General features: G+C 46.0%; 1 protein-coding gene across 1 annotated transcript in view; it reads left to right on the forward strand.

The window, feature by feature from the left end:
* LOC128728546 (uncharacterized) overlaps positions 1 to 14,430 on the forward strand; it is a 73,385-nt gene extending 58,955 nt beyond the window's left edge. The window contains exons 15-24 of the mRNA XM_053822174.1: positions 2,676 to 2,834; positions 6,832 to 7,022; positions 8,137 to 8,309; positions 9,822 to 10,847; positions 10,907 to 11,113; positions 11,174 to 11,535; positions 11,602 to 12,026; positions 12,093 to 12,208; positions 13,394 to 13,543; positions 14,013 to 14,430. Of these exons, the coding sequence (XP_053678149.1) occupies positions 2,676 to 2,834; positions 6,832 to 7,022; positions 8,137 to 8,309; positions 9,822 to 10,847; positions 10,907 to 11,113; positions 11,174 to 11,535; positions 11,602 to 12,026; positions 12,093 to 12,208; positions 13,394 to 13,543; positions 14,013 to 14,318 (3,115 nt within the window). The 3' untranslated portion in view covers positions 14,319 to 14,430. The remainder of the gene's footprint in view (positions 1 to 2,675; positions 2,835 to 6,831; positions 7,023 to 8,136; positions 8,310 to 9,821; positions 10,848 to 10,906; positions 11,114 to 11,173; positions 11,536 to 11,601; positions 12,027 to 12,092; positions 12,209 to 13,393; positions 13,544 to 14,012) is intronic.
* The last annotated feature ends 3,027 nt before the right edge of the window (positions 14,431 to 17,457 follow it).

Genomic DNA, 17,457 nt, shown 5'->3' on the forward strand with positions numbered 1-17,457 from the left:
ACGATGTACGCCCACCGGCGCAAGGATGCCCTGCAAGGACGAAGCTGAAGTGGATCTGAAGCCTTTCGTTCCCTTTTTCGCCGCCATCTTCGCGCGTTTAACATCCTGCCGTCTTCTACCATTTATCTCTTTCTCTCTTTTTTCTCTTTCTCTCTTTTTTTCTTTCTCTTTTTCTCTCACAAACACACTCACACTCGTACGATCGATCGCACGTACCGGTTCCTTTGGGGTTATCGAACGGGTTATCGCTTTATCGGCGTTTTCATTTTCTTCACTTGGTTCTTGCGTCGGCTTGCGGGGGTGATTTACACCGGGGAAAATCTTACAAAATATGCTCATACCCCTTTTTCCTATCCTCTAAACGGGCCTTCCAGGAACCGTACCAGAAAAAGCACCCCAAAGAGTGCCGATTCGAGTAAAATGCGGCCGCACACGATTTTGCATTCTCCCGCGAGAATTCGCAGTCCACCAGGATGCAGCCAGGAAGTGATGCTGCTTCCGTTTCCGTGTTCCGATGAACGCGGCAAAAGGACGTGTCGAATAGAGGCGCGTTTGCGTTTGGGTTTCCTGTTTTTGTTTCATTTTCGAACCGGGTTTTTTGGCGGGACATTTGGTGTCTCTTCACACGCCAGCGCCCTTGGTAGATAAATAAAAAGAAAAGCGCACAGCTCCCTTTACTCCACCATCGCCATTTGCCGAAGGGTTTGTGGCTTCGCCCGGACCAACTAGCCAATGATCGGAGGCCCGCAAAGGCGAACGGTGGTGACCGAGGAAGGAGAGGAGAAAAAAAAACAAAAAAACATAAAGAAAACGTAATCGAACCATTAGCGAACGGAGGAGCAACATTACCCAACTATATTAGACGGAGAGTAGTAGTCGTAGTTCTCACATGTGTAAAATATGATCACTCATGCGCTGGCTCGAGGCGAAATTAAACACGGTGGAACAATCTGAGCCGTTTCTCTCCGCTCGCTCCCTGTCCTCAGCCCTCAATTTCCAACCGGTTCGGTTTCCCAGAGGAGAGCTGAAATAATGCCCCACGAGGACGCACAAGCGAATGGGACCCTGCGGAAGAATGCCAGACGAATTCTCGCGATTGGTTTCGCACTCGCCGCCATGTTGTCACAAACGGATTTGTTTTCGGTTTGTTTTTTGCATTCCAGCACATTCCCAAACACTACATTCCACTCATTGTCGCGTATTTTAACGTGAGTCTGAAGTGCGGAAGCTGTTTAGGTGCGTTCTAAGCCGGAGCGCGCCTTGCGATTCCAAGATCTCAAATAAAGTCTCTGCTCAAGCGGTGAACCGTAACGCATAAACATACTCCCCATCCACCACCAACTCGCATTAAACGAACGTAGATTAACGATATTTGGTGCCCCCCTCACGAGGAACTGTCAAACGATCGTCAAAGGACGAGAATCTAAAGGAGAACAAGCACAAAATTGAAGAGAGAACCATCTTAAGTATAAACTTATAGTCGGAAAGGAACTTTTTGGCCGAATGGAAGGCGCAGAAATGGCGCAGAACGAGAAATAGAGAAAGATAGAGAGTGAGGGAGCCGGCATTCGAGCAAAATATTAGGGAATTTTTTACCGAAACTTTAGTGTAGTCAACAATTACTAACATTTCTTCACAATATCGAGCGGTAAAGCCTCGAACGGGGGAAATATAAACCGGGAAACTTGTTTCCCTGGCGCGGGTGGGGTGAATTAATAAAACAAAATCAACCCTCAACATAGTTCGGTGATCATTTTACTCGTCCTGGGTGAAGTTTTTTGTTGGTCTTGTTGTCTGTTTTCCTCTTCGGCTTTCGTTATTGTGCAGCTCCAGCTCAGAAGGATATGCAAGAGGGTGGCTCTTTAGCGCTAAAAGAAGGGAAATTGGAACCGCAAGCTGCATGAGGATGGAAGGTGGCAATTTTAACGGGGTAAATGGAAAACCGACACGAAAGGATGCACTAATAAAACGGATACTCGTCAGAGGCAAGCGGTCGTGGTTTTACTTTCCGAACTCTCGAGATATTCTACTACGCCTTCTTCGTCATCGACCGCGGGATGGAGTTTTCATTCTTTTTTTATTAAACACTTTTCTCGCATTCGAGCACTCCGCGCCGTTTTTTTTTATTTTTTGCTCAATGTCGTGTATTATCGAACCACAAGAAGCAGTAGAAGAGAACGTAAATGAGCACCAAAACGCTTGCTGCGGTAGATAGCTTGGAAAGTATGCAAAACATCCCTTCAACCACCCTGCGGGAACCGGCACCTGCGGGCGATCTTACTGTCTGTCATGTTTTCTTTTCCACTCTTTCCTTTTGGCGTTTTCGTTCTCTCGTTGTCTTTTCTGTGGCATCTTCCTCTTCTGCTTCTACTACCTTTCACTGTTCTGCTCGTTCGTCTGGGTTGCTGCCGCTACGGAATCCTTGCGAAACCTCGTGAAACAAACCGTCAAATCACCTGCAGGAGGTAGGTAACGCGCCATTTTTCGTGCGGTTGTGTTGCTGTAGCGATGTGTAAAATTTGAGAGACTCGAAAAAACACTCGAATCACCAAACAGGTGGTTTACACGTGTGGTTCGAGCGTTTCACGTCAGAACAGCAACTCAACCGGATGGTTTGTGAGAGCGTTCTTTTCCCCTTATCCTTATCCTTATCTCACATTCCTTTACCGGCAGGTGTCACTCTGTTCCGAGATGGCTTCCGAGCTGCGGTTTGCGTTGAAGCGGAGTAAGCCTCAGTCGACCCGCACCACCTCGTCTCACGCTTCACCGCACGACTCCTCGGAGCCGTCCTCTGAGCAGGCTCGGTTCCATCCACTTGGACCGCCCTACGCACAGTACGAGTTCGATCCGAGGGCCGTCCCTTAGGTGTTGCGGTGTCCCGAGGGTGCCTGCTACCGTGTCGACACCATTGCGCGCGATTCAGCCCGCCTCGGGTCAACTAGCTACGCTGAGTATCACTTCTGAGGTGACGTCTACTACTCCTCTGGAGCGGTCTAAACATCCTGCGAGGATAGAATTATCATCAAACATTTAGCGTGGGTTGAGAGCGTCTCGTCTCAAACCAGCTAGCTTTATTAATACATTCACAAACATTAAATAAATATAGGAGGCCAGAAGATGTATTGAACAGAAACACGATTGTTATTGACTCTCAGTCACCTTCTAGGGCGTTGATTAATGATTTCTACCGCTAGGGATTACGCGAGGTTCACGAGGATTTTTACCCCAAAAGAAAGATCAATCATCACACTGGAAGGTGCTAAGCACTCTAAAATGCTAAGATGCCCAATAAAGTGTTTAAAATTTGAATGAAGAAGTGCTCCCTTCACCAATCTCTACCAAAGCATGCAGATTTACAACTAGAATCCTCTTAAGTTGCTCTACTTTAGTTTATGCGTCAACATGTTTCCCTTCCTTTCTCGTATCTCAACATAAATCATCCTTCCAAATCCAACCAAAACCAACGCTATGAAAATCCGAAAACGAAATCCAGAACGGATTACGTGTGTCCTATGAGATCTGAGACCTCGCACGCTGGCAATCGGGTCTCATAAATGTTGCGTGAATAATTGGAAAGCACCAGAAGGCGTGAAACCCCACAAAGAGTGTCTAATCTTCTCCTTTGAGATAACGAACGTCGACTGACGGGTGCCGAGAGTGGAGATGCAAAAATCGAATTACTCAACCCTTCACCCCAGTTCTGAGCTCCCAGCCCACATCTCTTGACCCCCTTTTTCCCAGGAAAAACTTCATCCCAGGAAAACAAGGTAGCGAAAACGAAACCCCCCAGCCACGCGCTGTAAGTGAGCTTAAGATCGATCCCGCTGAGATGATCATAAATATTTACGACCTGCACCCAAAACACCCCATCATCGTCACCCTTCATCCGGTACCCTTTCTCTCGCGCCACCTCCAAACCCGCTCGTCGTGCGCATAAACAATTCATCACCATTCCGGGCTCCGGGTGGGTCGCTTTCGTTTGTTTTCCCGAACCGCGCCAGTTGTTTAGATTAATGGGCAGAAACACCGGGCGGAATGTTACCCTCCACATTTATTAGAGGACGCCGGGTGTGAGAGACGATCCAAACCAATCATCGTTTTCGCACGCCCACGCGTTTTTCCCATCGAGTTTTTCCCTTCCCCTTTTGGCGCGTGAAACCCAGCGCACGGAATCAATCACACGTGAGCGCACGAGGGCGTGCAGTAATAAAGCGGACAGTAAAAACGCAACCGTATGTGGGTTCCTCACGTGGGACTCGCCTTCGAAGGTCGGTTAGCAGATGTAGATGACGAGAGTTTGTTTTTCCCTCTTTTTTTTTGGCAAGTGTGGGCTGCTCTCACTCGGGCTCCATCTGGACGTGTCGATTGGCATTTTTGTTTCCCCGACAAGCACAAATAAAAATGCACGTGTACGGCTCGAGCAGCTCGAGTCTCGAGACTTTACGACTACAAGATGCCAAGTGGGACAAGCAATTTTCGTCTACTACACCCTTTCGGGTTGGTGACCGATGTTGAAGGTCGGGAAATGGCAGCATTCCGTGAAGTGGAGGTTGCAAATTTTTAGGTGTAGGCAACATATGCTGGTTGTTTTATATCTTTTTGAAGTTAACGTGGGCTTCATGCTGTCGTTTAAGATGCTCAGCTGCTTTAATTCTTCCTAACTGATGTCTCAGTTCATCTAAAAAAAGTATGTTTCAGGGTTAAATTTGATTTTAAGCTGTAATTAATAAATATTCACATACCTTCAGGAGCTCTAATTCAGGCCTTCCAATATTAGAATCCTTCGATCAAGGAACGCGCCACAGCCTCCCTAATGAAGAGTTATCTGACCAACAGTGCGTCTCCATCAGAATAATCTCCCTAGCGGCTCGGAACGCATGCTCGGTGTGAGAGAAAATATCACCCTACAATAATCTAGACCCTGCGACCATGCGGATGAGATATACGCGAGATCGAAGACGTCCCACAACTAATTTTACCTATTGAAAATATCTTGAACAAACACACACGCATTTTCCCGGCCCTCCCAGGGCATGCCTTGGTCACACCAAGCTGTACAGACAAGCGTGAAACGAGTTCGGGGCCAATGTACGTGATGGTGACACATCCCTGCCAACGACACAGGCAGCCGGTTTGTGAGGAGTGGCTGCTGTTAAAAATACATCGCTCGTTTCAAAATCAAAAGAAAAGCATCCCAAAATACACGCGACTCACGGAACAAGCCTGCGACCGTACGTTGGCGGGTCTGGTACACGTGCAGACCATGTGGTTGCCTTTTCTTTTTGTCCAGCTGAGCTCGCGACTATGCCACATTCCTGCGTACCGGGGCTTGGGATCTCCGCGAAGGGCCGACTTTTGCACCATAAAATGTAGCTCCTATTACGAAACGAGCATCAGTCTTTGATCAATCCGAAGCTGATGGGATGGGAAATGTGTTGCGCGTGATGTGTGTGGTAAGATGTTGCAGACGTTGGAAGAGAAAAAAAATACGACGGTTATCTACCGAAATACTTCTATTGCCGCAGTCTGGACACTATGGAGGATACAAGGAATTAAAACAAATTGTCATATTTCGATTACGTTTCATTTCATGAAAGAAGAGCATAATAACTTATGAGTTGTGTTTATTTTATCCTAAAATTCTACATAAAAAAATTAACCTTATTATAAAACAACATATTAAAACAAATCTCTTTTCTTGAAAAATATCAATGCATACCGTTCAATATTTTATTTCTAGACTAATATTTTATTTGTTTTTCGTACTAATAATTTGCTATTTTATTTCACTATTTGTTAGGCATACAAAAATTTATAAAGATTATAAAATTATTCAACCACTTTTAAAAATTGTTAACGAAAATTGCCTTTGTACATAGCTACCTTTTATAACACTCCTAATTTAAGTTTTCTTATCTTATTAGCGGTATTTTTCTATGCATTTAGCCAATTTAAGTTAGCATACAATATTCACTAAAAAATTTTAACATTAAACGATTATTATAAACCGAATATTAATGAGTCTGCTCTAGGCCATCCCCACTGTGCATCTTCGCTACATAGACAACACGTTGCGCGGCTTCTTAGAACCTTGGCTTATTTGGTCTTTTAAAAAAGAGTGGAAAACTCGCCCGACGATAAGCAACTTCCGGGTCACACAAACTTCTCATCAACCTCGTAGACTCTCTCGAACCCAAGACAACGTGTGAAACGGAAATGTGAGCTGTGAAAAAACTTGCGCGCAAAAAAAAAACACGTGCAAGTGAAAGTGTTGCATCGCCCCAAAACCGCGTTCTTGGCAACGGCTCAAAGCGGGTGGTGCTAGCGAAGCGAGCGAGATAGCGAGAGCGAAAACGCACACAAGAGTGTTTGAGGAGGCGCCACAGTTAGTGCTGCCCTAGCAACGCAGCAGTACGAATCGGTGCGGCTACCAAACGCGACCGTTCGAGGTACGCACTCGGATGTAGGAACGCGTCGTACCTAGAGACGCCTGCCGTCGATCGGAACGGGACAGGTCTTTGCGGTTGCGTTCTGTCAACAAGAGTGAGGAACGCTAGATCCTTGCAGGATCAAACTTCATATGAGCGTCGTGCTTTTCAGCAACACTTGCCAGGTGAAGACCACCTGAAGAACGGAGCCAGCTGAGGACGAACGAATAACCCACACAGTGTGTATTCTGCAGACATACTCTCTAAACTCTGGCAAGCAGGTTACATAAGCGACCACTTCCATCACTTCCATCAACAACAAAAAAACGGCAGATCGAACATAAACCCCACGATCAACTGCAACTCTCAAACGAGACAAAGCGCTTCCGTTAGAACCAACCAGAAGTGCTTCTGTCTCAGTGATAGTGTTTCAGGAGAAAAGCGTGCTAATGGCGACCGGCGGGATTCGCCGGAAAGTGTCACGTTCTTTTTCCTACATCCTGTTACTTCTTCCCCTACTACTGATCAGCCCGCTAAGTTTAGTACGGGCCTACAATGGTGACCTCGATGAGGCGGTGGAGCACATCAAAATCGGTACGTACGCCTGATTCATCCAACCCCCCAGAACACCTACGCAATGTGAGATGTCGCATGAAGTTGCTGGAGGTGCGTGTGTGCGTCGGGAAAATTAACCCACATCGCACTAACACCGGGCCACACTTGGCAGAAGACTTTGTTGGTGTTGTCGCGCACATAACTTAGATTGTCCGTGTTGCTCATCCGAGTGGTAGAAGATGCTTCGGCATTCTTGTGAGGTTTTTCCACATCTACAAATAGGGGTAACGAAAATGGCTCATGATCAAGTTTTCTCGAGATCGAAACGATTGCACTTAGGTTAATAATTTTCCGGGGAGGTGTGAAAAATAGACAAACCCATACAAAGTATCCATTACGACGCGCATGATGCAATAGAACGTAAATGAGAGCTGAGAGCAGATGATGCTCAGAGAGTATAACGATAAAGTCTAGGAAAATGTGTTTGGAACTGCCAATTCAACTATCATAATATCCAAAATAACAGTAATATGAAAAATTACGGTGCATTCCGAATTTTATTGGCAAATTAAAAATGTTTAATTGGAATTAAATTTATTTATTTGAAAATTGTATTTATTTGTTTTAACTAAGAAAACTACCAATTGTTATGAAGCTAATCGCTACTCCGACAGCTCTTTTAAACATCTGCAAGCATGTTATAGAAGCAGTAGACCCTAGTCATGCTTAAATTATTTAGCATTTACGTTGATGTGAGATTCAGAATTAGTGGGTATTTTTATGACAAGAGCATACCGAAAGCATCAACCCCTCGCGCTATTTACAGTGTTGGTGTGGTTGCTTCAACAGTGACAGGAAATAGCGTCCGATCTACTGTGTCCCTGCAATCGTAGTGGTGAAGTTACTAAATGAAAAAAGTACTTAAAATATAGTTCTCACTTCATTTATTGCAATTTCATGTTTTTTTCAAGCTAGATTGATTCACAATTTGTTTACTTTAGATAGCTAGGTGAGATTTTGAGCAAGACATATTCAATTGAGAAGAAAACGCGTTTAATGTGCGACCCGTAATTAAGACTGATTTAAATGACTCCTTACTATTGACAAGCATTACATCATTCAATAATACTACCAACCTTTCATCGCATTCCAGGTGGACTATTTGACGGTGCCACCGAAGATGCTGAGTTGGCATTCCAATACGCCGTTGAGGCGGTCAACAACGAGAAGCTCTCGTACTCCAACTATCAGCTAGAGGCACAGACGATCCAAGTGAAATACGGTGATCAATTCGACGTGTCGAAAAAACTCTGCCGGATGTTAAAGGTAAGGAAACCGCGCAAATGTTCCGACTACGGTTCAATCTGACCAAGTTCAGAGCATATTTAGTCTTCACGAGTCAGTTTATTTTGTTAAAGAGTACGCCAAACCAAATCAACGCATAACTGGCTCTTGAAAAAACAAACATTCTCATACGTTGGATGTCGTTTGTTGGTATATGCAGCTGGTAGCGAATCAAATTAAACAAAGCTGAGAAGATCACACAGGCTGAAAGATGCCGCTATTCTTGGCAATGGCGCAATGGACAAACAAATAAATGTTCATCATCAAGTAGCGGAACTGTGTGTATCTGAAAGTGTTTGTAAATGCTCGCTAACCAACTGGACAGTATGGAGCATGAAACAGAACTAAAATATCTCATCGTTTCATCGCCTCATCGCATGAATAATTAGGTTAGACGATTTTAATGACATACCGGAAAGGCCTTCTTTTCTTGAAAGCGCAAGAAAACAAATATATCTATTGCAAGACACCTTCTGGGAATACGGCGCATATTTAAACAGCATGGAGCACCCAATTAGAGCTCATGGAATAACGTAAACATCCTCTATTTACGTAATCAGCCCACTGTGAGATACCTATTTATCAAATTAACGTCATGAATGTCTCGTTATTCGTTTGCCGCATCAAGAGAGGCCATAGAAATTGAAGTATTCAAAAAAGCTATCAATATTTACTCGGCAATGAAAATTCCTTTCCATGCCATTGATTTTTCCTAAGAATATTCCATTGATTCAACTGCTCGTGTCTGCCCAAAACTCGAACGTTTCGCGAGACGGATTGGCTACAACCACAGCACGCACTTCAGGCCTATGTTTACGCCCAACTACTGCTTTTTATGTCTTCTTCGTTAGAGCAATGCCGCCTGGCACAGAAGCAGCAGCGTGTTGCCCTGCATTGCTATCGTTTATGATCACCTCCAACGTAAACAGCTGCCGTGTGGTGTAAAAATAAATCATCCGCGCTCATAATCGCGCTCCATCCCAGTTCAAACCAAGCCGAGATCGGCAGTAAACATTTCAGATTCAGATTTGTGCAGGTTATTAGCGAGAAGCAGACGGCGGATCCCGATTTGGGTGGCCATTTTAGTGCATCGACGTGCGGCTCGAATCATGGACATTAATGGCGAGTGTACGAGCGTTTTCACGTCATTGTGAGCCATAAAACCGACAACCCTTCAACGTGGCGTTGAAGTGATGTGCTTCCAATACCCGATTCAACTTGTGCAGGGTCTGGTTTAGTATGAATCGATCATCAAAGCGTGCTCTTCAATACACTTCACTATAATGCGTGAATGCATTCCCTGAGAGTAATTGGCTTCGATCTTCACTTCTTCTGCTTGTGAAGTAAACCTGATTCGTGAGAGATCTAATTTTAAAGATTAATCTCCACGTTAAGCGATCGTTGAAGCGTCGTGTATTGCGCAGTAAAATATTAAACTCAATCAAAAATTGAACCTGTCAGTCAATAATCAATTTATATTCGCTTCTCTTCCAGACTGGAGTGGCCGGAATCTTTGGACCTTCATCACCAAAGTCAGCACTGCACGTGCAGAGTGTTTGCGACGATAAAGAGATGCCTCACATCGAAACACGATGGGACGCCTACACAAAGCTGCCGACGTTGAACCTACACCCACATCCACACATTCTGGGTCGCGTCTTCCTGGACTTGGTAGTGGCGTTCGAGTGGAAGGATTTCACCGTGCTATATGAGTCAGGTCCGTGGCTGCCGGGTATTTCCGACCTGCTCAAAATGTACGATCCCAAAGGCTACACGGTGACGGTACGTCAACTCGATCTTCGACTAAATGGCAACTTCCGGGCGGTGTTGAGACGTGTGAAGCTATCTGAAGATAAGCGTATCATACTGGCTTGCTCAATTGATACGATGCCGGAGGTGTTGAAGCAGGCGCAACAGGTTGGGCTACTTACGGATCACCACCAGATCATCATCACCTCACTCGATCTGCACACGATCGATCTGGAACCGTACCAGTACAGTGGCACCAACATCACCGGTATCCGGTTGATCGATCCTGAAGAGGAGAAGATCAAACAGGTAGCCGAGTTCCTGAATGCTTCACAAATAGCGAAAACCCTCGAGCTACAGGATGGATTGAACCCTGCTAAAATGCGCGTCGAGACGGCACTCATGTACGATGCCGTCCTACTGTTCGCTGAAGCACTCAAACACCTGATAGGTAGTGAACCGGCACATCTACTCGAACCGATCTCGCTCAAGTGCGACGATCCGACGACGTGGAAAAACGGCTACAGTGTAATCAACTATATGAAGAGCTCCACCATACACGGGTTGACGAGAAGTATCAAGTTCGACCATCAAGGACATCGATCCGACTTTCTTCTCGACATCATCGAACTCGGACCAGCCGGTCTCGAGAAGGTGGGCGTGTGGAACTCCACCGAGGGGTTGAACTTCACGCGTAAAAAAGAGCAAACAATGCTGGCGTTTGATGACGGAACGCTTCAAAACAGAACCTTCCTCGTGCTTACGGCTATCGTGAGTATCCAGCTCAAGTACTCCTACTCGCTGAGCTAACGTGGAGAATTTCTTTTTAGTCACCACCATACGGCATGTTGAAGGACTCACCTGTGAAGCTGACGGGTAATGAACGCTTCGAAGGGTTCGGTATCGATCTCATCCACGAGCTGTCACTCATGCTTGGCTTCAATTACACCTTTATCCTGCAAGAGGACGGTGTTTATGGGTCACTCAATCGGGACACCAAAAAATGGAACGGCATGGTGCTGGAGCTGCTCGAATGGGTATGACATCAACATTGATCCCCTGCTGTACCTCTAACACGTCCTAAATTCACATTACAGCGAGCAGACCTGGCCATCACCGATCTCACCATCACGTCCGATCGCGAGAGCGCCGTTGACTTCACGATGCCGTTCATGAACCTCGGTATTTCGATTCTCTTCCGCAAGCCGACTAAAGAACCGCCCTCGCTGTTCTCCTTCATGTCACCGTTCTCCAAGCAGGTGTGGTTGTACCTGGGGGGTGCTTACATGATGGTGTCGATGTCACTGTTTATCCTTGGACGCATCTCACCGAAGGAATGGGACAACCCGTACCCTTGCATCGAGGAACCGGAGGAACTTGAGAACCAGTTTAGCTTCAGCAACTCGATGTGGTTCACGATAGGTGCGCTGTTGCAACAGGGTTCCGAAATCGCTCCCAAGTAGGTCTAGAATCGCATAAAAACATTAACATTGGTTTGTTAACGGCTTGCTTCACCTCTTTACAGGGCTCCAGCAACACGCGCCGTCGCTTCCATCTGGTGGTTTTTCACCCTCATTATGGTATCGTCATACACCGCTAACCTGGCCGCTTTCCTGACAGTTGAGCAGGTCGTTTCGCCAATCAACAACGCCGAGGATCTGGCGGCTGCCGGTGGTGCCGTCAAGTACGGGGCGAAACGAGACGGCAGCACAATCAGCTTCTTCAAGGATGCTGAGTATGGTACCTACGCCAAGATGTACCAGTTCATGATGGCCAACCAGGACCTGTTGACATCCTCCAACCCCGAGGGATTGCAGCGAGTCAAAACGGAGAACTACGCCTTCTTGATGGAGTCCACCTCGATCGAGTACATTGTGGAGCGTGAGTGCGACGTCACGCAGATTGGCGGTCTTCTCGATGACAAAGGCTATGGAATCGCGATGCGCAAGAGTATGTCTACGTCTACTGTCTGCCTTCTATCTAGAACATCAACTAATCTTGTCATCACCTCCACAGATTCTCCATACCGAAGCGCGCTCAGTGAAGCCGTCCTACGACTCCAGGAACAAGGTGTTCTCACCTCCCTAAAGCGCAAATGGTGGAAAGAGAAGCGTGGTGGAGGTGCCTGTTCGGTGAGTTCCCCCCGCCGTTTCGTCCCCTTCTCTCCGGCGATCTGTCTCTGTGTCTCTCTTTCTTTTTTTATTGGATTTAGCGGGCCTAAGAACGTGCACTCCTAAGTATCCTCTAGTTCAGTATCTCCTGAGCTTCTTTTTCTGGTTGCGGGTGGCATGTCCCAACCCTTCACTTGCTCACTTGTCTCGTTGGTGTTGTTCGGGTCTCGTCTTTCTCAGAATACGATGGAGGAGGGCGGTGCGCTTGCGCTCGAACTGGCAAACGTCGGTGGCGTCTTCGTGCTGCTGATCGTCGGTTGCGTGGCGGCCCTGTTCGTGAGCTTCTGCGAGATGCTCTGCGACGTGCACAGTCGTACACGCGAGATGAAGGTGGGTTCGCCTCGCACGGCAGTCGCTGATAGCGTTGTCCGTTTTGGCCATTGCCCTCCACCTGCTCGGTGCCGTGCCTGAACCTCGACATATAATACTTGACATATCCAAAACCCCCTGAGACTTCCTGTGTTCGTTCTCCTGCTATCTTCCAGCTGCAGCGACCTTGTTCACCTGGTGCTTCCTGGCACCATGGGTTTTTTCGTGTTTTTACTTCCTCATGCCACGAACGCTTCCTGTTGGCTCTCGAGGGTTCCCTGGAAAGACCCTCAAATGATCGCAAAATTTTGTAGTGTTCATAGACGAATAACCAGTACTAGTAGTGGCAGTTAGCAGTAGCTGTAGCAATAACCACACTAGACTAGCGTAGTATTAATGACGCTATATGTAGATGATTTTGAGTGAGATGTCCCATTTTGAAACACCTTCAGGCATGAGCCCCGCTAATTCGCTTTCAAGTACTGCTGCTTGTGCCCATTTCGAAATCTTCATCTCAAGTTCCAGCTTCTTGTGGTGAGGGAGCATCCTTGAGATTACTGCCAACGAATATACGTCCGCTGTCCTCTTCCACCTGGTGAAAAGGTCTGGAAAGCCTTCTTCACAAAGATCCACCCTTAATAAGCCCCTGTGATCACCATCTGAACCCCTTCACGAGTCCTCTACTGATCGTTCACACGTCTTGTGCCGTACATCCTTTAGGTACACCCCCTCTCTCCCCCCCCTTCCTCCCCTGCTAGTCCCAGCGCATTACCCAACACCAACACTTAACCGACCTGTTCGCTGTGTTTTTCCCCGTTTTCCCTCGATTTTTCACAGCAAAGCACTAGCGAGGACGGTGCCGAGGAGCTCGACATGGACAATGTGGGTGGCGTTTTTTTCGTCCTCTTTGTCGGCTGCTCCTTCGCGAGCCTGTTCGGGTGCTGCGAGCTGTTCTTCGTTATTGCGCACCGAGCTAGACGGCACAAGGTAACTACTTTGTTGGCTTCGGCACGCGCCCTCCGGTGTTTTATTTTTGTATTTTGTTATCTTACGAGGCGCCATTTTTAACCGCATGCGTTAGTCCTAGCAAAAAGGCCGGGGGTGTGTGAGAATCAATGGAAGACAACCTCGTGTGATTCGCTTCCGAAAATCGCCTTCATCCTGGTTCCCGGATCTTGGTATGCTTATGTTGCGCTTTTGTTGCGTGTGAAGCTTTTCGCTTTTCCCCAACGACGATGGCAGACAGCTGACCGGTTAGTATGGCTACCAGAAGCCTAAGGTTTGACAGTGCTTGGCAAACAAACCGTTTCTAACCGCCTTCGCTTTGGACTCGCTCTGTGTGAGCAGATAACCTCACTTTCTGTATTATCTGCTCTGCCATGATAAGCGCGTTCCCTAATAAAGAGCTTTTTTTATTTTCGTCATTTTTTGCGGCCTCCATCGTCCTGTGGCGCAGGTGCCCTTCCGGGAAGAGCTGATGGCGGAACTTCGATTCGTGGCCAAGTGCCACGGAAACACGAAACCGGTGCGGCATCGCAAGAGCTCTTCCGGTTCCGGCGAGAACTCGATCGAATCGGGTATGGATTCGGCTGACCATTCGGCGTCCTCGAGCAAGCAGGACATTTCCGGCAGCCCGCCTGGTGCTGGCGGGGAAAGACGCAACGGGGACACGGATGATCACCAGCGAAAACAAAATGGCACCGGAGGTGGTGGAAAATCGGCCCTCAATGGTGGCACTCGGAAGGTGACGCTGGACGATTGAGTCTGGAATTTGAAATAACGGCACCGATTTATCTGCTGCAATATACTCATTGGCCATGGCCTGAACCTGATGAGCAACACAATGTTAAAACAAAGTAAAATACTCTAGCTTAGTGAGATGTTATGAATATTGCGGTTGGTATATTTAATAGTTCATACTACGCTACGAAAAATAAATAAAAAATACGCTTAAAAATAGCAAAATAAATTGCTACCAAACATAAACCTGTGTAATTGTTTCAGTTTACTTGGGCTTTTTTCAACAGGCGCTGGAATCCGAAACTATGGAGGGATTCTAGGAGGTAAAAAAGCAATTAGAATATGCGCTATAAACAATATCACTACGGGTTTGAGAGCACTTAACGACAATTTCATGCTTAAATAGATCCGGAATAAAAAATGATACTTTTTAATAATTTTAGAGTATTATAACTTATAATAATTATAAAATAATTGAAAAAAATGGACGCCAGTTTGATTATAGACGGTTTTAAAGGTGAATTATACATTTTATAAATAAATTCCTTTCCAGTTGAAACACACTTCCTGTCCAATAATGTAGAATCAATTCCATCCTGAATGTTATATCGTCGTTGTGTTGTTAAAAACATCAAGGCTGTGAGATGCTGATATTTTAAACAAAGAAATTTCATCGAGGTGAAAAACCCATAGGTTTCGGTTCTGATTCTATAACTAATATGGGTTAAAGAAAATTCCCTGACTTTCAAAATCGTATAAGATAGTTCAACAGCCCCATAGCGGTGGATTGTGTATATCCGCTACTGATGTTACATATTTTATTATCACAACACGTTCATGCTGGACAATAAATCATGTTGTAAGAAAAACAATCATAATCAAAATATTGTATACCAGAAACGTGTAATTAAGCGTAATGGCTTTACGTTGAATTACCGGTATAAGCGTCAGGCCAGATGCATTTGAAATGAGAGCAACAGAGAAGCAATAATCCCCTTTAAAATGTCATGCACACAGATTTAAGTTTATTTAAAAACTACTACTAAGTAATCAACTAGTGACCTTAGAAGATTTAAGACTTTGACGAAAAATGATGTGGAAAAACACGAAACGAGTTTCAAATCAGTTTCATATTTCAAATATAATACAATGAATCAAACCAAGTAAAGAGAATAAAGAGAAGTATCGAAAGAATGCATTTTCGAAATGTAATTATAAATTGATTTGTCACTCTGAATATGTAATAAAGAAAAAACTGACATCCAATTAAAGATAACTTTTAACCAAAAATAAAACAACAATTTCTGTTTTGTCGAAACAAAATGAATGGGAGTTAAATAATTATATATTGAATCCAAACTAACTAGAATTAATGAACCTATATGATATATATGATCATAATCTATAAAAAACTGTTTATATAAATATATTATAATTTAAAGTAATTACTTGTCATGACTTTTGCTGGTTATTTACCACATCATAAACTTATAATTTTGAATCGATTTTCTTAAATAAATTGAATGCAATCAATCAATCAATCAGGACCTCCTCAATAAAAAATACGTTAAAACGTTTCTCTTGCAAACAGTAGCCTAATTCAACAAGCTTTGCTCATTCTTTTTCTTCTATAACGGTTTCCGTGAACCACTACAAAGTCCACATATAAGCGAATCTCGCAACAATAAACGAATTTCATTGTTTGAACTCCCTGACTACTCCTCATCTTGACATGAATAACATTGTAATACATCAACTCCTGCTGACAGGCGCCAGCTTATCGATCTGAGCATTAAAACAACCACTTAAATCTCAAGCCGAACGATCCTGGCAAGCTGCGAAGCACATAAATTGGACCATTCCGATTCCAGACGGTGCACTACGAACAGGTCAACGACGCGCTCACAGCGAACCTGCCGAGTAAAGCCGTCTCCAGCAGACGTGCAACCCTTCCAGCAGGCCAAGAAACGACACATACACACACTCACACACTCACCCACACATGATGACGTTGCCATTCGACCGAATCGAAGACTCCAGCAGCCAGGACGTGGTATCCGTTGCCGCTATCTGCTCGTCAAACAAGACCCCCGGTGGAAATCGCTGTTCGCATCAAAACCCCTTTTCTCGCCAGGCAGGCGGAAAAATTGCCCAATCCCCAGCACAATCTGGGAAAATGCTAATGAGCGAACTTGCTCCCACGTCGCGGTACCTTGAACTGCATCCAATGCACCGCAAGAACCACGCGGACCTGAAAGGGAGAGTTCCCGAACACCTCCCTTTTACGGTGAAAAGTGGGAAAAGAGAGTGCACACGCGAGAGAGAGCGAGAGAGAGCGAGAGAGAGAGCGAGAGAGAGAGAGAAGGAAAAAAAAGTAAAACTCGAGCGCACAGACAGCTGTGAGGCTGTGTGACCTAAATTTGGTGCTGGAAAAGCGCCGCCAATTTTCACTCCCCTTTCCACCCACCCCAACCCCCCACCACCCTCCGCCCCCCTCACCCAAACCGATCGTTTCCTCGCAGCACCCATGATGGGTTTCTCTCAGCACTCGGGTGGCAAGGGCGCACGCAATTGGTAGCACGCCAGTTCTCGGGTCCGTGCCGCAATAAAAGCCAAAGGATGCCAAAAGGGTGCATGTTGTGTGTGTGTGCGTGTGTGTGTGTGTGAAGGCGATTCAACACCACGATCGGTGGAATGCGCGAGTGCGGGTCGATGACAAGGCGGCCGCCTTTTGATTGAGTGCCGCCCCGGTTTTCCCTTTCTTTTTTTTTCGTGTGTATACTTGTTTTTCTTCCTTTTCTCCATTTTCCTGAGCAAGCAGAAACACACCGCGGGCCGCCGCGGGTGCAGCAGCTCGCAGGCTGACGTTGCAGCCGATTGAGGGCTGGAATTTCCCCACTACCAAAACTACCAACAGTGGGGGTTGGGTTTTTCTTTTTATCCACAACGCACAGGGCACCCCCCGGGAGCTAATGAAAAGCGGATCGTGGGGGAGGCGGGGGAGGGGGTTGGCCTAATTTTCCCGAAACCATCGTAACCCTCGCCGGCGGCATGCAGCCACGAAGTGTTGGAGACGTTCAACCCCCGAGCTCCTGCCACCTCAACCACCTCGTGTGAGCGTCTCAAAATAACCCACGCCAGTTAATAGCCGGACAAATGTC

This window comes from Anopheles nili, chromosome X, assembly GCF_943737925.1.
Source record: "Anopheles nili chromosome X, idAnoNiliSN_F5_01, whole genome shotgun sequence".
Classification (NCBI taxonomy): domain Eukaryota; kingdom Metazoa; phylum Arthropoda; class Insecta; order Diptera; family Culicidae; genus Anopheles; species Anopheles nili.